The sequence below is a fragment of the Crotalus tigris genome, unplaced genomic scaffold, assembly GCF_016545835.1.
Source record: "Crotalus tigris isolate CLP2741 ecotype Arizona unplaced genomic scaffold, ASM1654583v1 scf7180000024282.1769268, whole genome shotgun sequence".
NCBI classification, from domain to species: domain Eukaryota; kingdom Metazoa; phylum Chordata; class Lepidosauria; order Squamata; family Viperidae; genus Crotalus; species Crotalus tigris.
The window spans coordinates 1,021,158-1,042,705 of record NW_024100454.1 but is presented as its reverse complement, the minus strand read 5'-3'; the positions used below and the strand labels follow the sequence as shown (position 1 = coordinate 1,042,705).

General features: G+C 37.6%; 1 protein-coding gene across 3 annotated transcripts in view; it reads left to right on the top strand.

The window, feature by feature from the left end:
* HEG1 (heart development protein with EGF like domains 1) overlaps positions 1-21,548 on the top strand; it is an 82,619-nt gene that overhangs the window by 50,574 nt on the left and 10,497 nt on the right. For all 3 annotated transcript variants that reach the window (XM_039323760.1, XM_039323761.1, XM_039323759.1), the window contains 11 exons: positions 1,312-1,611; positions 4,157-4,465; positions 8,346-8,669; positions 10,574-10,918; positions 11,858-12,181; positions 13,984-15,333; positions 16,821-16,940; positions 17,714-17,808; positions 18,064-18,122; positions 18,873-19,033; positions 20,210-20,344. In XM_039323760.1, the coding sequence (XP_039179694.1) occupies positions 1,312-1,611; positions 4,157-4,465; positions 8,346-8,669; positions 10,574-10,918; positions 11,858-12,181; positions 13,984-15,333; positions 16,821-16,940; positions 17,714-17,808; positions 18,064-18,122; positions 18,873-19,033; positions 20,210-20,344 (3,522 nt within the window). The remainder of the gene's footprint in view (positions 1-1,311; positions 1,612-4,156; positions 4,466-8,345; positions 8,670-10,573; positions 10,919-11,857; positions 12,182-13,983; positions 15,334-16,820; positions 16,941-17,713; positions 17,809-18,063; positions 18,123-18,872; positions 19,034-20,209; positions 20,345-21,548) is intronic.

The following is a 21,548-nucleotide window of genomic DNA, read 5'->3' as shown; positions in this document are numbered from 1 at the left end:
AGGCAGAAAAGAGGGCAGGGATATGGCCCTCCCATCTTCCTTTGTACATGTAATCTACAGGTTTCTAGGAAATATAGTTGGAGGGCACAGTGGTACTATAGCGGCCACAGATTTCCCAAATTACATTCCCATGGAAGTCAGGGATCCTGGTATTCTGTAAATTAATCCACTTGAGTTATCTTGGTTCAATAATTGTTACCCAATACCTTCCAGTTTTGCCCAATTGAAGGTGACAAATGGACACAAGAGTTTTTGTGGTATATAGATAGATGCTGCTAGTTTTTATAGAACAGTCCCAAGTATAGTGCAATTAAGATGAAAATGAATGGTACTAATTTTCTTTGCAATAAGTGTGATTGCTTACAGATTTGGACACATTTTGGTCTGTTGTGAGGGAAAATGCTGTTTAACTATGATGATAGAATTCATCATAAGCAATCCAGTGATCCCAGAAATTGAGAGCCAATTAATGCTGAGGTCAGTGGAAGTTGGTTAGGAACTTAAAACAGCTCAATACAAATTAAGAAGAAAGCAAAGAAACAGAGAACATTACTTGAAAATTACTGTGTGCATAGCAATATCTTCCATTCCTTTTTGTCATGGAATGATGTATAACAAGGATATGTATTCATCCTACAATCCTACTCTATTTTTTATTTTTATTTATTTGTATCCCGCCTTAATTATTTTTACAAATAACTCAAGACAGTGAACATAGCCAATATAGCTTCCTCCTCCTGTTTTCCCCCGGAATAATTCTGTAAGGTGAGTTGGGCTGAGAGAGAATGACTTTCATGGCTAAGGCAGAACTTGAACTCACAATCTCCCACTTTCTAGCCAGATACCTTAACCAATAGAACAAGGGTCCCTAACCGCCAGGCATGGCTCATTACCGGGCCATGGCCTATTTGGAACCGGGCCATGTGAGCAGGCTGGTGCACACACATGCGTGCAGCTCCACCTATGTGAGTGGTTCTCCTCTTCCCCCCCCCCCCCAGCAAAAAATAATATATATGCTGCCTAACTCCCGGCATCTCTGGTTAGGTTTAATTTTTTTACCTGAATAAGAATTCAGAAATCTTTTCTTTAAAACAGAAGCAGCAGCAGCAGCTGGTTCAGTATTCCCAATCATAGGTGGAATAAATATAATCTCAAAGGAAGTTGAAAGCAGTTTTAATTCTATTTTTGTATAGAATAAAATATCCTAAAGGAAATTAACAGCAACTTTTTAATTTGAAAATTGATAGAAAGTTTTCATGTACATATTTATGAGAAAATTAGGAAAATTAATTCTTTCCTATTCTGTTTCAGTCAAAGAGAGTGGTCAGTCAAGTACAGAGGGCATTTTCTCCACTTATCACCTGAACAACATCTCCATTTCAGTTCTATCTGGCTTAGACGGGAAGAGGACATTACGAACCCCGAGAGATGTCAGTGATGCTCACAATGTAACACAAGGATCCATAGCCTGGCATAATGTAACCTCTAGTTCTTCAGGCCTCACCGGTTCTTCGTACCTGTTAACTCCAGTAGAAACAGATTTAACTCCTCAGACCACTGATTTCACTGAAGGAACAAGTACACATTTGCAAGCTTCTTCGGAAAAAGCAGGTAAGGATGAAAGACATCTGGTGTCAGTTTTCAGAACACTGTAGGTAGTCCTCGACTTATGACCACAACTGAGCCCAATGTTTCTGTTGCTAAGTGAGACAAGCGTTAGGTAAATTTTGACCGATTTTATGAACTTTCTTGCCACAGTTAAGTTAATAACACAGTTGTTACGTGAATCTGGCTTCCCCATTGACTTTGCTTGTCAGAAGGTTGCCAAAGGGGATCACATGAACCCGGGATACTGCAACCATCATAAATATGAACCAGTTGCCAAGCATCTGAATTTTGATCATGTGACCACGGGCAGTGGTGGGATTCGAATATGTGAACAATCGGTTCTCTGTGTGGATGCCACTTCCAGAAGTCCATTCTGGGCTTGGGCAACAAAAAATTAGCTAACAGTTCTGCCGAAGTGGTGTGAACCGGCTGAATCCCACCACTGACCACGGGGATTTACAACTGTCATAAGTATGAAACGCTGTCGTAAGTAACTCTTTTTCAGTGCCATCGTAACTTCGAACAGTCACTGAATAAACTGTTATAAGTCGAGGACTACCTTGGCACTTGCAGAAAGAGTCTTGCCTGCTCTTCTCCACAGGAGCTAAAATTAATATTGTATATTCATATAATATACAATATGTGCCACTGTCTGGAATCTTTTTTTCCTAGAAAAAGCCACATAGGTTCTCTGACGTCTCATAAGATCCCTCATTTCTCCCTTCCTTATCCACATGCTAATTATGTCACATATAGGGATAAGCCTCTTTCTGTCTTCTAGAAAACAATTCAATACCAAACTGGGAAGCCACAATCAAAGTCATTAGCCTTGTAGAGGATCTCTATTGGTTCAGCTCTTGCTGGTCATGTGATCTGCCCTGGATTCCTTCCTTGATATTGCAACATATTAGTGTCCACCAGCCTCATCTCTTATCACAGCCTCTCCCCACAGATAGTTCTTTTCGAAAATTTGACTCAGCACCAGTCAGTTGGTTTTGCAATATTAGAGGAAATGTCAAATGCATATTCCTTCTTTCATCCTACCATAGTAAGTTGAGTATAGCAATGGGTAGGAAAAAAATCATGGCTAAAGGGCATTAGGAATTCAAGGGGAAAAAACAAGCACGCTTTTTTCCCCTAGTATTGAGGTAAATTTCATTCCACTTGTTTTAATGGATCATATATTGGAGTCATAATTCAGAATCTCCTTTCTTTGTAGTTTAATAGGCAACTGTTTTGATTCCCTCTCTGTTGTATACGGTAAAATGCAATAGATGTAGGAGTTCTGAAATTACAGCTCAGGTCTAGTTTCATTTACAGTGAAACTAAGAGAAAAATGAATCATGTTTATAATTCCTTTGGGTTGAAACCATTATAAAAGTATTATTTTGAATTAGACATAACTATGGAGAAATACGTTACCAAATATATAGGAGGAGAATTCCTCAGGGCGTGGGCTAGGGTAGGATGGGAATATGAATTTGAATGTCATAGAAAAAATTGGGCTGATTTCCAGAGCTAGATTATAATAAATGGATAAGAATATGCTATAGATATTTGTGGAAGATGGGGTACTAGTTTCTTTAAATATGATATTAATATAATTTTTTCAGTGTATGTTTGATTTCTCATGTAGAAAATTCCTAAGATATATTTCATAGCTCAATTAATAAAGGCAAAGAGAACTGTTTAATTTATAAAAGCACCTACAGTTCTAGACTACATCAATAAGCAGGGGGTTGAGCGGGGGATTGGACTAGAACAGGGGTCCCCAACCCCCAGTCTGTGGACTGGCACCAGGCCGCAGCATGCCAGCAATCAAGCTGCGCAAACAAGCAAAGTCCCATCCGCCAGATGCAGGCAGCACACAAAACCACGCCCCCTCTGGTCCGTGGAAAAACCTTTCTCCATAGAACTGGTCCCTGGTGCCCAAAAGGTTGGGGACCTCTGGACTAGAAGATCTCCAAGGTCCCTTCCAACTCTGTTATTGTATTGTATTAATAAAGTTCTTGAAAGTTGTTGGTTAATAATAACATTTTATTGGGGCATTAGCCTACATTTACATAAAGTGTATTCCAGAAGGAGAGACTTTTCTCTTATGGTAACAATTAATGCAAGTATTTCTGAGTAGTTCTGAAGAGATCTTCAGTAGTTAAAGAAATGGCTTAATAAAATATAGAGAAGTTATTTTAAGGAAGATTACGTAAAATAAAAGATAAAGTCAAAACTTTTAACACTATTTTTTGGAAAATATAATGCTTTAAGTTAATTTCAGTAAGAATAAAATATGTTGTAACGGAGCTGATGTCTTACATTCTGCCATATGATAGCTGAACATAAAAATGAGCTATGAATGAAAAAACAGTTAACTTCCTTTAGTTACAGTGTTCTAATTTGATTGTTCCTTTCTTTGATAAGACCAGTGGTTGTTCCCTGCAAAATTAATATTTTCTATTAGAGCTGCATGAGTGTAATTGTGGAAGCATATTTGTGGTGTTCCTTTAGCATATGAACATAATGCCTCTAATATTTGACTATTGTATTTCAGGTGTAGAAAGCAGCAGCTCAAATATAGAGACCAGATTTTCCCATTCTGATCAGGACAGTGCATCTGTTTCAAGTTCATCAGACAGAGATAAGGAGATCACACTACAAACTTTAAGAGAAGTCAAGAATGTTTATAATATTACCCAAACATCCAGTTCTATGAATGATAACATCACCAGCTCATTCAATATTGCTGATTCTTCTTATACAATGACACCCAAACACACCAGAGAAATGAATTTATCATCTGGGAATAATGATTTCACTGAAGAAGCACTTATATATTCTGAGGCTCCATCAGAAACAACAGGTAAAAGAGAGAGATCATTGTGCTTATGTCAGATTTCAGAGTAATTTTTAACTTGGTTGACGTAATCCAGATTCCTGTGGAAAAAAGAATTAAGATAACAGCTTCTTTTCTAAGAATCCAATAATGGGGTTTGCTGAATAATTTTAATAATGGGGACTTTGTTCAAAAGTAATTTATGAACAAAAGTGCTTTACCCTTTTTCTTACATTCTTTTTTCGAAATTTTATATTCTCTATTCTGATTGTTTTCTAGCATAAGTTCAAGGCAATGCCAAATGTTGCAACAATGATACAGAACTATTTTTCCTAATCTGATAATCTCCAGATATTTTAGAACAATCATTTATTGGAATATCACAAAGATGTTTTCTGCTCTTACATTCATGAGAAATAGGATATCAAGAGTGGGTGGGTAAATAGGTAGAATAGGATAATATAGATATGGTAATTTACGAGAGAGGTGCTGCTTGGGCACTTCCCCTACGCTGTATTCCTGTATTTGAGAGGGATGAGAGGGGAGGAAGGTGAAGGGAGGAAGTAGGATGGCAAGAGGAGAAGAGGAGGGGAAGAGAGTAGGTGGGGGAGGAGAGAAATAGGAGGGAAGGTATTAGAGAGGGTGGATGCAGCGTGGGGGGAAGGAGCAAGCGGCACCTATGGTTATGGTTATTTTGTAAAGTGAATTTTGTTGTATATGTTGAATAAATGGAAAATAAAAAAAATATTAAAAAAGAGAAATAGGATATGAAGGTCTTTTTTTAATATATTTTATGGATTTTTTACAATAACAATCTTTAGTACTTCATAAACAACGTGTTGTCTGAGTTCATATATTTAACAACAATCAATAATTGTTAATTTCTATGATTTCATAATCAACATACTAACTAGAAATACCTTTCCTTGATCCTCTCTTCTTCCAATAATATTCTCCTTTTACCAACATTGAGCAACTATAGTTCTTAGTATTTTCAATACATATAAAGTTGAATATAAAGATTTTTCTAATATTTATATGAATAACAATAACATCAATATGTAGTGTCTTTTCTAATCAGCTTGTTTTACAATTGTGTTTGCAAAAAATCATCTTATGTAAATCGCTGTAGGTCCTGTTTTCAGAATTCTTATTTAAGCTTAATTTTTCCTCAGTAATCAAAACATTTCTTGTCAATTATAATTTTCTCAAAATTGATTATATTTAAATATCCAAAACATTTCATACATTTAAATCATCCCAGTATTTCACATTTCCCATATTATAAAATAATAGTATACTAGTAAATCATATCTCTCTTATTATGAAACCCATTCATGTCCAAAATTTAACTATTTTTTAACCATATTCAAACAAGTATTTGGTCATGTAGTACTCCATCTGGTAGGTCAAATCATCTCTCTTGAGTCTAGCTCTCACCTTCTTCTTTTGCCAGGTAGCTTTCTGAATCAGTGTGTTCAGCTTGCCAGGGGATTCTGCCTATATTTTTATAAGTGTGGCTAAAAATGGGAAAGACAAATTGAGTAAGGCATTTTTGAGGGGGAGTTTCACCCATTTATATTCGTTAAGAAGCTTCCATTTTCATTCTCCTTCATTTTCTCTTTTCATCTTTTGTCTCCCAAACTCTAGTGGTTCTCCTGACAGCTCTATAGTGCATTTTATCAAATCTTCTTTTTTATACTCAGTTTTGTTTTGAAGTCCTGAAAAATAAAATGTGTTTTCCATTTCCAATACTATGGCAAAATCTTGCAGATTTTTCTTTGTCTGTGTTAAACTGTGATTTTCTTTGTTTGTAGCCCCCATGTTTGGGTCACTTTCCTCTGGTTTTTGTTCTATTGTCTGATTTATTTGTTCATTCTTTGTCATCATTTTCTGAGAGTTTTTTTTAATTGTGAGCTTAGGTCAAGGATGTGCTCATTTATATCATCACAATTATTTTTAATCTCATGATTTGAAACAATTGTCATTTGAATTAATTGCAACATAGCATGCATTTCCTCCTGGAAGATATTTGTCTTTTCTTGAAGTATTGCTCCTGCAGATCTCTGATATTCCAGACAGAGGATTTTAGAAAAGAATATTGAGTGTGGTTTCCTACCACTTTTGGTTATATATTCAATCTCCAGTTTCATCAAACCAACCTGTCTTAAGTTCCAAGCACCGTAGTCTTATATAGTTCTTATCTTTATGAACAGTTTAAAATGTTCAACATTTAAAAACAATCCAGTAATTTCCCCCCTAGAAAAGTGGCCAATAAGTCAAGGTTTTTCTTTCTCTGCAAACGATTCTTGAACTTAAATATCACAGCTCAGTAAGTGTTTATAATCTGAGAAGGTCAGCAGATTTTATAACAATTGTATTTCTCATTCTGCAATAGGAAGTATTTTCTTTCCTCTATTCCCAGCTGTTCTCTATTTAGCTGAGGATCAAAGGAATGTCTATTTCTGGGCATCTTGCCAGTTTCTGGGTCAAGGCAGCTGTAGCTCTATACTCTGATCCACCACTAGATGTCAGTAGTTATTTATTTTCCAACTTTTAAAATGAAAAAATTATTTCTTGTAATTTTCTCAATATTCTTTCAAATAAAAAATCTTAACAATTTCCATAGTTTTCAGTTTTATCTAGGTTATAGCTTTATATTAATCCATTTCAATTTATTTCTGTCCCCCATAGAAATTAAATCGCCGCTTCCATCTATGAAAGGGTGGTGTTATAATCCCCTTCCTTCTTACTTTTAGAGGATTTTTTGCTTCTTGGGGATCTTTTTCAAGAAATCAATTTCAAAATAGAGAAGAGAATATCTGTGTTCTCACCCAGTTCCAAACACGCTATTCACAATTGTTCTTACTTGGTGCTTTTGGACCTCTGATGCTGGTAGCTTGGGCTAGTCACTGAAGTGTAGCTAGCCTTTCTACTGTCAGGTTGGTGGGCTTCCCCTGGATCAAACGGAAAGACCGCCATCTTTCTGTGATTGACGGGGTGGCCCTCCTTCTTCGTCGCCTCTCTGGGGCATCTTTAGACTCGTTTAGGGTCCCCTGGCAGGGCAAAACCAGCTGTGGGGTGTGGAGCTCCGCAATCCCTTGGCCATGTCACTATTACGCAAAACTGGAAGTCCAGGTCAGGACATGAAGATCTTTAACGTGATGAAATCTAAAAATGAAACTACTGTTAACAAATTAATTGGTTTAATTGTGAGATGTCTGCATAAAGTAGCCAGATTTAATATGACATGCAATAGAAATGTTTCCAAAGACCAAAATGAAGTATTAATTTCCAATTTTAAACAGCACACAGAGTTGCTTAGAATGTCACAGCATCCCCATAGTCACGTGATCGACATTTGGGCAGTTGCCAATGGGCATATATATACAATGGTTGCAGCATCTAGGGATCATGTGATCAACATTTGTAACTTTTCCAGGTGACCTCCAACAAGCAAAGTGAATAGGGGGAAAGCTGGATTCACTTAATGGCCATGTGATTCACTTAACTGCAGTGATTCACTTAACAACTGTGGCAAAAAGGTTGTCAAATCGGGCATGACTCACTTAACAACTGTCTTGCTTAGCAATGGAAATTCTGGCCCCAATTGTGGTTATAAGTCGAGGAATGAATCCAGTAGTGTTCCTTAATATTTATTTTAATTTTTTAAAGTTGTATTTGAATGGAGACCGACATGACAATTATATTGAAAAGTGTAATAAGATAAATAAAAATAGGCTACAACATAAACCGCACATATAAAGGACTAGTATACTCTGTTGAATTCACAGGGACTTCTCAACAAACAGACTACGATTCTTGTGTTAACATATACCGGTATGTACTCCAGTGGTCTGAAACTCTAACACGTAGACATTTCTAATGATTGCATCTTCTCTTGCAGACACCAGAAGTAGGCACCATGCCTTGAGCAACTTCAATATAGAGAAGAAGGCCACTCAGACTGAGAGTATGTTCTCTTCTACTGTGATCAAAGATGAGACATTTGTATCTTTAACTAATCAGAGCAGATCCATAGACACAACAGAGTTGTCAGTGTTTGATGCTGGTTCTTCTGTGATAATCCAGACGTCATCTGCTACATCGCAAGGTGGAAATGAAAATTCCCCCTCTACTGAAACGGAGTTCACAGAAACCCTAGAACAGTCTTTACATACTACTTCATCAAAAGCTTCAGGTTCTTCATCTTCTACAAAAGATTTTTCAAGTGAGTTTTTTTTTTCTTTCTTGTTATGGCCATGGTTATAAATCCATTAGAGACCAGGGTTGTTCATTCATTCCCTGTAGACCTTCCAAATTGCTCTCTTTCTCTTCTTTTCCCTTCCTGTTTACAGTTGTTGTTGTTTTTTTTTAAAAAAGTCCACTTTCACTGATTCATATAACTGTAGGCATGAAGCTTGCAAATGGTAGACTTTTTCTCTTTTAGGTCTCACACTGTTATCTGACCAAAGTGTTCATCATATGCTTTATTTATCGTAGCTATTATATCGTCCATTGAAACTATATGATAATTATATTTATTTCATACAAAAACAAGGATGTGAGGACTGTTCTAAATATGTGGATAACAAAGTTGGCTTCTAAAATAATGTATTTAGACGCAGCACTTGCTGCTGTTTAAAGGCAAGGCCATTTTTCAGTTGGGTAAATGTATGCCTTCCTTGTGTACCTCTTGGAATATTCATTCATTGAGATGATTTAAGATGAATATGCATAATGCAGGCAGTGCTCGACTTACAATCAATCACTTAATGACTATTTGAAGTTACAACAGACCCAAAAAAGGGGACTTATGACCTAGATCAGAAGTTATGATGGTTGGCTCTCCCCACAGTCATCTGACTGCGCTTCGGGCAACATGGCTACATCCCACAGCAGCATCCCACAGTCATGTGACTGCATTTTATGATGGGTTTGCAACAAAATAGCATACACAGCAAACCATTGGCTCATTTAACGACCATGGCATTTGTGTAATGGTGATTTGCTTAATAACTGCCACAAAAAACATAAAATCAGGTTGGTCACATGCCTGAGCCATTTACAACCATTATGACTTAGGGATGTAATGGGCAGTCTCCATTAAGGTTGTAACTTGAGGACTACCTATAATAAAAATGTTATTAACCGTCGTTTTTGATTTTATGGTAATACTGGAAAAAATTCAAATGCTTGTTAATTATTGGTAGCTATGTTCTCCACAAGATTCCTTTTTTTTTTTAAAAAAGTGTTTCTTTACATGCCAGTACAAACTTGCAATAATAGTACAATAATAGCAGTGAGAAGCTAAAAGTAACTTTGTAATCCACTTAGAGAGTTTAGAGTAGCATTTAAGGAAGAGGTCCCCAACCTTTTGGGCACCAGGGACTGGTTCTGTGGAGAAAGGTTTTTCCATGGACCGGAGAGTGTATGGTTTTGTGTGCTGCCTGCACCCCACAGATGGGGCTTTGCTTGTTTGTGCGGACCGGTTGCCAGCATGCCACGGTCCGGTACCAGTCCACAGACTGGGGGTTGGGGACCCCTGGTTTAAGGCACTGGGCCAGAAGTCAGGTGACTGAGTTCTACTGCGGCACAAAGGTAACTGGGCGAACTTGGGTCAATCAATTTCTCACAGCCCTAGGAAGCAGGCAAGGGTAAACCTCTTCCCCCAAAATTCAAGAGCTAGTCCAGATAGGCAACACTACCTTGAAACCACCACCACCATCAAAAAAAAATCCACCCAGAGAATCTGAGAAGTTATTGGATGAATCAAATAATACATAAATGCAAACCTCTCTTTATAACCATTACCTAGTAAAAGATTGTTACAAGGCAGATGAACTGAACCTTACCTTTTCTACCAAGCTGTAATAAGATTAGCACAAAGTCACAATAAAACAGATTTTTTTTTAAAAAAAAAAATCAAAGTCTATATAACAAGGATATAGGGATTATGCCTAGAAGTTTAATTCACAGCATGTCTCTCTGGGCAGAGAACAATCATGCTGTGTTGAATTAACTAAAAATTGTTGAGAGTCGGTTCTTTTATTATGACCCTTAATTTGACTTGTAGTGTTGGAACACATTGCATAAATGATGCTTATGAAATCTGAATTCTTAATCTTACTTAAGGCTCTACAGACCATTTTCAAACCATTAAGGGATCAGAGGCGGGAAGAAGATTTTCTATTGCTTCAACAGACAGCGTCTATCTATCAACCACATTTGTACATGGGGCAGAAAGGACTTTAAGATCCCTGCCGGATAACAGCACGTCTGATGATGCAGCAGATAGCAACCCTTACAGTTCCCAAACTTCCAAATCTTCAGAAGAAAGCTTGACCTTGTCTTCAGAGCCTGAAACAGAAACACATAATGTTTCACTAAGTGAAGTGCAATCTATTGGGCCTTCTACTGAGTATTCACTGGACTATTCCTCTGGAGTTCCTACATCCTTATCACCAAATGATTCAGCAAGTAAGTTTGCTTTATGGCAAAGAACAAAGGAAAAATGCACACTGTAATTAAAATGGTTTGTATGGTGTATGCCCAACGTGGTAAATATGTGTATATGCATATACAGCATACATCACCAACAACATTTTAGTCACTGTCTGTCCACCGCAGGATGAAGGCCTCTTCTGCATGTTTCCAACTATCCGGTCCTGAGCTTTCTTTTGCCAATTGGGCCCGCAATACTTGCTGATGTCATCGATCCATCTTGTTTTAGGTCTCTTTCGTGGATGCTTTTTATCAAGTGGGATCCATTCTATGACTGCCTGGGTCCATCTGCCATCAGTTCTTCTTGCTATGTGACCAGCCCATTTCCATTCCAATTCTTTTACTCTCTTGATGATATCAGATACTTTAGTTTGTTCTCTAATCCATGTGCAGGTCTTTCTATCTTGTCTTGCAATGCCGAGCGTGTATCTTTCCGTGGTTCTTTGCGCCACTCGTAGCTTTTGTATCAATTGTGAAGTTAGTGTCCATGTTTCACTCACAATCGATACAAAACATTCAGCATATATAAATGGGTATGTAGATGTGTATAATCTAAAGCAGAGATCCCCAACCTTTTGGACACCAGGGACCGGTTCCGTGGAGAGAGGTTTACTGCGTATCGGAGGGCTGCCTGCATCTCGCGGATGGGGCTTTGCTTGTTTGTGAGGACCAGTTGCTGGCATGCTGCACCCCGGTACTGGTCCACGGACCAGGGGTTGGGGACCCCTGATCTAAAGGGCAATCCAAGTATATTCTGAGCCAATAAAAATAATTACTTTCAATACGGTACTTTACAGTATTTCAAAACACAAGCTACATTTCTAATTCTTAATATGCTTAATATTATAAATAAGACAACTTCTGATACTGAACTATCTGCCATTTTAAATGTATGTGTCCAAATTATTATTTCAGGTATTGGAAGCCATGATAATTCAACTAGTGGGCCAAGAGTTTTGCATTCTCGCACAATCAGCACTGATAGTTCAGCTCCATTCAGTGAAGGTGAAGAGCAAACTACCCAGCCTACAATTAATGCTACAGTGATGGAAGAGACTGAAAGCGTCTCATCACATATGGAAAATGTTGACAGCACAAGATCAAAACCTTCCTCATCCAAGACATACTCTAGAATGACAGATTTATCTCTAAAAGATTTGGATATCTCTCCATCTTCAACTGAGGCCTTACAAATTCTTAGTTCATCAACCTATTCTTCCCCCAAAAGTGAACTTTCAGGTTAGTTTTCTTTTATATTCTTTTACCAGCATCAAAGCCAATTCCTTTCTGGGTTTTTTTCTAAAATGTAAATGAATTGTGCTTTTCTCGGAGAATATTTTATTTGATTTATCTAAAAGTGAATCAGTAAAGCACTGATTGCTTGAATATATTGATGTTTTTTTTAACTTTCAGATCAAGTAGCAATTAAATGTTCTTTGCATTATTCCATTAGTAGTTGATGGGCCTAATAGGCACTGAGTTCCTTGTTGGTTATGCATCTAATATTTAATCCTTATATATGTTCTAGTTTGTGAATTCTCTTGATCTTGAATTCTCTACAGTAAAATAAAGATGGCCAATTTACCAATGGATTAAATTATGAACTATGTGTTTGGTTGATTATCATGAAAAAAAGTGCAATAAGACTTTTTTTTCTTAACAGGTATGCCAAAGCTAAAAAGTAAAGATGCTTTTGAGTCAAATCTGACTCCTGATGACATCATCTTATTTTCTTGCCAATAATATGGAAATAGTTTGCTACTGCTCTCTCGCAGGATTTTTTTTAATTAACTGAAGCTAGGGTCTTAATAATTCAGTATTACGCTAGGGTCTTGATAATTCTGCATTAATCTTTTGGCTAACTGTGTTGTTCCTGAATTTTTTGGTACCATGAAGGATACATTTGTATACTGGACAGTTCATTCTAAAATAGTATATTATTTTCCTTGGCTTGGACTCCTTTGTGTAACTGGAAGAAAAGGGCCTTTTCTTTATGGGATAATCCATAGGGCTTCTTAGGATATGTTTTGTATGCATAACATGTTCCAAGTTGAGCTCCTAGTTTTTTTTCCTTTAGGAAATGGGTCAAAGCAGCTGGAGGGTGCTATCTGAGGCTTTGATCAGCCACAGCTAATCCAAGAAATATAGCTTCCACAATCCATTGTTCCATAGATACCTTAAGTCCCAGAATTTTCATCTATAGTAGTATTCTGGAAGGCAGACTATTTTGTGGCATTCTACTGTTATGGCTGGTTGTAGAGTCAGCCATGTTTTCAGTTTAGACTGGATTTGGCATTTTTATTCACCTATTGAGTCCCTCTCCCAAGGATCTGGGATAGGCAGATATTGTTGTTTGATGGTGTTAAAAGCATTGTCACAGGATGTAAGCTGTTCCATGTCTGTTCCAAGTCAAGCTGCCTTTTGCAATTGACCAGTGTGATTTTGTCAATGCTGATAGTGTGCAAGTGGTACTCGAAATGTTTTGGAATTGCATCCAAGGCACCTATTACTATTGGTTATTATCTTTGCCTTCTTTGGTTACAGTCGTTCTGCTTCTACTTATACATTATTAGTCTTATTATTTATTGTAATAGAGTTGGAAAGGATTCACTTGAGACTCAGAAGGTATGACAGGATTCAGAAGGAGAGCGTGCCATAGTAAAGCCATTGTACAAAGACCAATGATGATCAGTGTGAATACCTTGACATTTCACATACTGTGGAATGGTAAAGTCTAGCCATGTCCTAGCTCATCCTTGCTATCCATGTTTTCAGGTGACTCACAAAACATACACATTCTGTCTGACCAGATCTCAGAAGTCCCTACCTAAGAAGACAGTGGGAGAAAGGACCTGACAAAGAAAGCAGGCAGTGTAATAATTCCTTGGTTTGGAATACTCTGAGCCAGTAAACCAGGAAGTAGAAGTTCCAGGATTGTGGAATTTATTTTGAACTGTACCTTAAACCACCATTTCTTTCATTTTTACCTTATGAATAGAAAGTTTATCTCAATAGTTAATCACGATTTGTTTCTTTTTCAGACACTGGAACAGAATATCAACCAATGAGTAGTACTGACTTTGGGAAACAGACCTCTGTTTCTCATACTGACAGCACATACACATTAACGACCTTTGCCAAGGGTGGAGAAAGGACATTGCTGTCTCTTCCAAACAACAACACATCAGCTGACTCATCAGGAAGTTCGACTTACTCTGCGGAAATATCCAGCGCTTCTGAGTCAGTTCAGTCTTTCTTTTCAAGCGACATGGATTTTTCTGAAAATTCAACAGAACCTTTGGCAGTCCATTCCCTGAAAACATCAGAGTATTCTTCTACAGTGAGTGAAGCAGACACGACTCAGTATTACTCAGAATCAGAATCTGCATCTACTGGCAGCTTGTCATTTTCATCTTCCTCTACAAGGCTGTCAGAGCAGGATTCACTTCCACCAGTTCACCCATCCACTTTTTTTTCCTCAGCCAAGTCTTCTGTCCCATCCTCTTTTTCTGCTTCCCCGTTGCCATTGTCATCATCTCCACCCACATCTCTAATGACATTTTCACCCATGTTCTCATCCACAGAACCAACCACGTTGCCTTTCTTTCCTTCTGTGTTGCCTTCACTTTCTACAACACCATTGTTGCTACAGCCTGGTGAAAGTCTTGAAACCAGTGTTTCTATGACTGAGCCTGAAGGAACAACTGGAGCAGAACTACGCACAACAGGAAGTTCCCATGGTGAATACAGCCACCCGACTACAGTGTATCCATTGGCGAACAACACTATTCTGAGGGCAACTGGGACTTCTCTTCTGACTGAAATTACTGAGCAGACTGCCAACCGTTCTTTTCCAAGAAGCACTTCTCAAGAGGAAACAAAGGGACAGACACTTACTCTCCCAGGAATCAGTACTGAGAACGAACCCATTACAACTACCTCTTCACCATATTTCCAGGAAATGACCACTACTTTTGAGCCAGCAAAAGCAACTACGGCTGTACTGTTGCATACAATCCCTCAAAAGGATACTTTCCCTTCATCAACAGTAACCATGGGCAAAAAACCTACAGAAATAACATTCACACCTGGAAGATTGCCTACTTCAGCATCAACCATGAATTATTTGTTCACTACAAAAGTTCAAAAGGTTCCATTGCCCTCTCCTACTGAAATTTCTTCCACTGGAATTCCCACGAAAATGATGGAAAAGAGCAGTACAACTACTGTGAAAACCAAAGTGCCCGAGATTGTTATTACCTCTTCTCCCTACACCTTAACTTCCCACAAAACCACTCTTCAGTCTTTTCCTGCTTCACTGGTTCCTTCCAGACCAACCACAGCTGTGAATCTAGGAAGCTCAAAGATATCTCCAACTCTCTATGGAAAAGGTAATTTTGTTTGCAAATGTTGATAACATTGGCCTGAAAAATGAATTTAACTTGCGGTAGATAACTGCATCCCGGAATGGGAGCACTTTGGATAGATTAAAAAAAATATTTGAATTCCATGGAGATCAGAGTAAGACGTAAAGATGAAATATAGAGTTAAAAGTTATTTGAAAATGGGGAAGGAAAAGCTATGAAAAGATCAGACCGAAAAATAATGATTTGTAGGTCAGTTTCTTAAAAGCAAATAGCAGCAAATATGCAAAGAAACACTTAAACATATTACTAAGTAATGGTAGAAATGTTGATTCTTTTCTGTAATCACAGAGGCATATGCAATTTAATTAAGTCAAAAAAAGGTGAAAAGAAACCTCAAAGTATATGATAGGGTAACACAGTGGCTCAGCAGTTAAAAAGCTGGGCTTGTTGGAAAGCCAATAGCCCAGGTTCGAGATCTGAGCGAAGCACAGCAGAGTGAGCTCCTGTCCTTGCCTCAGCTCCTGCCAATCTAGCAGTTTGCAAATGCAACTAGATAAATAGGTACCACTACAATGGGAAAGTAACAGCACTCTGTGACATCATACTGGCTCCATGACTGTGGAAACATCTTCGGACAACTCTAGTTCGTTGGCCTTGAAACGGAGATGAGCACTATCGACTATGGCAGCAACAACTAGCAGAGTAAAATCCACAGGAACTTCTTTTTAATTTTTTTATTATCTACCATTCCTGAAAATAATTTTGTTGCACAAGTGCTCAAGTCTCATAATAAATGTTTGCAATAGGCAGTCACCATTACAGAATTCATGTAATCGCCGTGTAATCTGAAATCACAATTTTGAGTACTTGAGGTCTATTTCAAGTTAACTGTTTGAGAAGAGAAGCTTTGTCTTTCATATCAAGTGGCCAATATTATTACCAGCTGTCATAGGCTATCTTCCAGACAATAAATGTGTACAATACCAAGTACAACTTGTGGTATCCCAGTATCTGAGAAGCTGAAAGTAGTGTTATAACCAGCAACAAAATGATTTGATAATTTGATAATTGTACAAACCAGCAAACAGGCCTAACCCTGTTCTTCTATAAATGACATCAAATTTCATTTTATCTGCTCAAGCCTGTTGGCATAAACTTTTTTTGCTAAAGTGATTAATCCCTCTAAAGTTTTCTTTTCCATCTGGAGCTGGGAGAAGGTTGAATCTTCAGCTGATCTTTTGCTAGTTCCAAGGTAAGTAACCTACAGTATATCTCATTAGGTTCTGCCTGATTCAAATCCCTTAGATTATGTCACAGAAATTCAGTGACCTCATCAACATTTGGATGAGTGTATGTATGGTCCAGTCATTCACTTTATCATAATTCATTTGTTTCTGTTCACCCTGGATCAACTGCTTTCTATTGCAGCATCTATTGGATGGTTATTCTACAAAAATAATTCTACAATTCTACAATGACCATTTTACTCCTTTTTCTCTCTTCTGTTTCAGATGTAGATGAATGTCTGTCTAATCCTTGTCCATCGATGGCTACATGCATTAATGTACAAGGTTCATTCCAATGCATTTGTTCCCTGGGCTATCAGATGGCAAAAGGAAAATGCAATTTGGGTAAGAGCCAAGGAGCACAATAATAATAACTAAAATATTGTAATTGTAAAATATTTTTTCTTGCCAGAAATACATTTAACTTCATTTTGCTGATTAGTGATCTTAATTTGTCACTGTAAGTGGTATTACATTGTCTTATATATTACACTTTTGATATTGTCAGTTTAATAATAATAATAATAATAATAATAATAATAATAATAATAATAATAATAATAATAATAATAAAGTTGGAAGGGACCTTGGAGGTTATCGAGTCCAACCCCCTGCTCAGGCAGGAAATCCTACACCATTTCGGACAGACGGCTGTCCAGTCTCTTCTTAAAAACTTCCAGTGTTGGAGTATTCACCGCTTCTGGAGGCAGGTTGTTCCATTGGTTAATTGTTCTAACTGTCACGAAGTTTCTCCTTAGTTCCAGGTTGCTTCTCTCCTTGATTAGTTTCCATCTGTTGCTTCTTGTCCTGCCCTCAGGCGCTTTGGAGAATAGCTTGACTCCCTCTTCTTTGTGGCAGCCCCTGAGATATTGGAACACTGCTATCATGTCCCCCCTCACCCTTCTCTTCGTTAAACTAGACATACCCAATTCCAACAACCATTCCTCATATGTTTTGATTATATAATAGTCGGTTAGGAGACTTCTTGGCAGTACAGTCGACTTTGAACTTCAGATCTAAGCCTAACCTATGACTTTTGGGAAGGATTATTACATTGATGTTACAGTTATGGGATCTAGTCTTAGTAATATCTAACAACATGTTCCTCTCATCTTCAGTAAGGACGTTTGTCGGTCACTTTCCACTAATGTTTAATACAACTGGAGGAACATACTCAGAGCTACATCAAATTGAAGGAGTTATCATAAACCTGGTAAGTATACTAATTCTCCTTTAATTTTTTTTTTTCATAATGGCATCTTGTGAGGCCACTTATGGAAATTTTAGTAAAACCTCCTGATGCTCTCAGCCTTCAGAGAGAAAAGGAAGAAATGGACAAGCTATAAGAAGGCAACTTTATGCCATTGGCAGTTGCTTGGCTGTATTGTGTCCTGAATGAGTCCTGGGTTCAAGGCACAGTTGCCAAGCTTAAAATTCTTGGTTGAACTTCTTTTTTTCTTGTTTTCAGCTGAACGAATCCCTTTCAACATTTCCTGGTTATTATACTTCAACGGTTAAAGCCTCAAGGTAAGGAGCATAGCACAGTGAAAGAACTGGCGTAAGATCTGATCTCTTCCTCCTCTCCTTCCTGATGTGTCTGATGAGTTGCTGCTGCTTAGATGGCTTTTTAATATTGTTGGATTAAAGTCTTCATCCTGATTCATCCAAGCCAGGAATAAATAAACAACATGGCGACTGCTTTGGGAAGAAGGTTACAGTATATTGAAGAGGCAGAAAGATGGTTCTTGCAGGAAAGAGCAGAGGGAAGAAGGGCTGAGCACACGGGTAGTAGGTTTTTATACCCACTCTAGCCTTTTGTTTGGAATAGTTTCCTGTTCCTGTGGCATGAACTTTGAGGCTATTTCCTGTGTCACGTATTCTGACCTGAGTTTAGGTGTGCCTCTCTGGCCTTTGTGAGTTAATCCTATCATGTCCTATCTCAGGTGGGGTATGCAGATTTTAGGGCTCTGTCTTCTTGATCTCCTAGCTGGGGCCTTTCTGATGGTTTACATTTGCATTTGTATAGAGCTGGCTTCTGCTTGGGACAGAGACTTGGGGGCAAAGTTGGTTTCTGCTTTTTAAAATACTTTTGAGGAAATATATTTTTCTGCCCTCTTAATATTTCCTTCTCTGGGGAGCTGACTTCCCACAATATATACTCAAGAAGGTCTTCCCAAGAGTGAGAGATTTCTTTTTCTGTTGACAACATTTCCAATGATCTAATTCAATTGGAGGAAGAGGAGGTAACTTTAAATCTTGCGCTCTCTCTCTCTCCAGGCAGGAAGGTGTTGTTCAAATATCCATCCTGAGCACCTTTTCCATGGCTTCCAATATCACCTTTTCTGAAGTAATCGGCACAGTACGAAGCCGGATCCGAGCCTGCAAAGCTCCCACCCTGCCCTGCCAGTTCATTTCTAACCTGACCCAGCTCTACAGAGGTAAATATGGCAGAGTTTTAAAAAAGAAAACGAAAAGGGGTTTTGAAATAATTTTATTCACAACAAACAAAACATTTTCTTCATAGCTATCTTGGTTGAAGCTGGAGACGTCTCAAAACTTCTAGAGGTTGGAATGCAAAGTTGCAATTTGTCTGTGTAATTTGTCTCATTTAAAAAAAATACTCTATACACGGAAAAGTTGTTGTCATTGTATGTGAGGCTTTTCATGCCAGAGATTCAATGTCTGAAGTGGTTAAAATGACCTGAGCACAGTTATGAGAACCAAATAACAGGGAGGTACATTTAGAAAAACTAAAAAAAAATAGCCGTTACAAAGACATTGAGATTAGTTAGATTTTTCAAGAGTGTTAATCTATTGGTGGAGATCCGCAGTCTGTTAAAGCACTACTGTAATCACACAATTGCAGTTGAGATACTTTATGAAAAGGATTATAGTCTGCTTGGCACCTCATGAAAGACATGCAGAGAAAACACACATGTCAGAAAAATAAAAACCCGAAATACCAATGTAGAAAATTGCCAAGGTAAGACGTAAATCTTTAGTGTGAGCTTTTCTCATAGGCTGTATATAATATAATAAAAAGAAGAAAAAAAATCAGTGAGGCGTAAAATTTCCTATCTCCAAAAGTAACCTAACTGACACTGTGTGCTAAATCGCACACAGAAATATAGCAATGATGCAAACTCGGAGAAGAGCAAAGAAATCTTCTGTAGTCTCATCCTCAAAAAAAGTGCTAATAGAGAAGAAGTTCATTTCGGTTAAACTTTTTATTTTAGTGCCTATTTTGTTTGGCAGCAAAATAGTTGTTATAGTTATAGTTGTTTTTCTTTGGATGGGAGTTGCGTACAGTTTAGATAAAGACAAGAAGACATTTGGGGATATCAAAAATTCTGCCCTCCCAGCTGTGATTTTGGCTTTATTGGTATATCTTGAAAGAAAACAAGATGAATTTTATTTTTCTTCTTTGAAAGACGAACAAGCATAATTTTGCTTGGTCTTTTACAATGACATCTCAAAAGGGAAGCTAGGTACAGAATCAAGTAAAAGTTGTAATCGCAAAGCAAAAATCCAGTAAAGATGCTTTTTGCCCCTTTCCAAGCAAATTATAACACTGCAAATGTTCCCCCCCCCCCGCCCTCTTTCTCTCTTTTTAGTTGGTGGTCTATGTAAACATAAAGATCCGGAATGTGACAAAGGGACTTCTGTGTGTGTAGACTTGGATGGCATTGCCGTTTGCCAGTGCAAACCTGGGTATTTCAAATATAACAAACTGGATCATTCATGCAGAGGTATTGTGCTTTACACAGTTAGGTGGCTGGGACTGGTCTTTAATCTTTTGGTTCCAGTTCAAAGGATTTTATGCAGATCAACACAATTCCTTCCCTTTGTATGCATGCTAAGGAGCTCTGCTCTCTGAATAAGTATTAAGTGCTTACTTTCTCAATCTTTTATTTAACTAGAGTGGAGATACTGGGGATAACGTCTTCTGCCCGCTCTCTGTGAAGCAATAGTATTATCTTTTTGCACGGCCAGAAAAATAAATAAAATAAAAAGGAGCAGTCCAGGGAGGAGTCTGCTATACCTGTAATGAAAATTATTTTTTTTAGCGATTACATTGTGCAATTATGTCTGCCTTTGTTTTGTCTAATTTCTTAGGGAAGTAAAAAAGTTAATTGATCTTTATGCTCAGCTCTTTCAACGGATTCTTTATGTTGTTTGAAAAGTATGAATTGCTTTCGTCCCCCAAAGTGAATAATCCACAACTGGAGCCAGTGCCATTTACTGGAGGTTCTATCAGAATGACTTCCATTTGCTGCAAAACAGAATTTTACCCTCTGTGCATCTTCAGGGGCATTTAATTTTATGCTGACTGAACCATAATACAGATACATTTTCAAATGTTGTCTAGATTTCAGCAATGTGACCCCATTGTTTTAAATTTGCAATTGTAGCCATAGCAATCTCTTCTATTAATCTCAATTTCAAACAAAAATCAGAAAAATGCATATTTGTGAGATACTGCAATGAAATTGGATCTAATCCAGTCTGTTAGGGAAAACATTTTTATGGGCTCCATAAAAAATACTTTTATGGGCTCCAAGTAATCAATATTTCTTGATTACTCATATAAATACAATCTAAAATAAATATTCTAGACCATTATTTCTCAACCTTGATAACTTTAAGATGTGTGGACTTCAACTCCCAGAATTCCCCAGCCAGCCCCCATGCTGGCTCCATGTAGTAGGTTTTGATTGGGTATACAAATCAAGCAAAGCTAGGTTTTTGTAAGTATGATTTATTAAATAAACTATAATTGAGTTCGGATATTATATGAGGGTAATCTACAATTAGATTCACAGACTAAGACTGGTAGAAACTTAATAATTCAAGTCCTAACTAAGGATTTAAAAAGTTATTGAGGTCATGTCTAAGAATATTGGCAGTTCCAAGTAGAATAAGGTTTTTTGTTTTTGTTTCTTTAAAAATCAG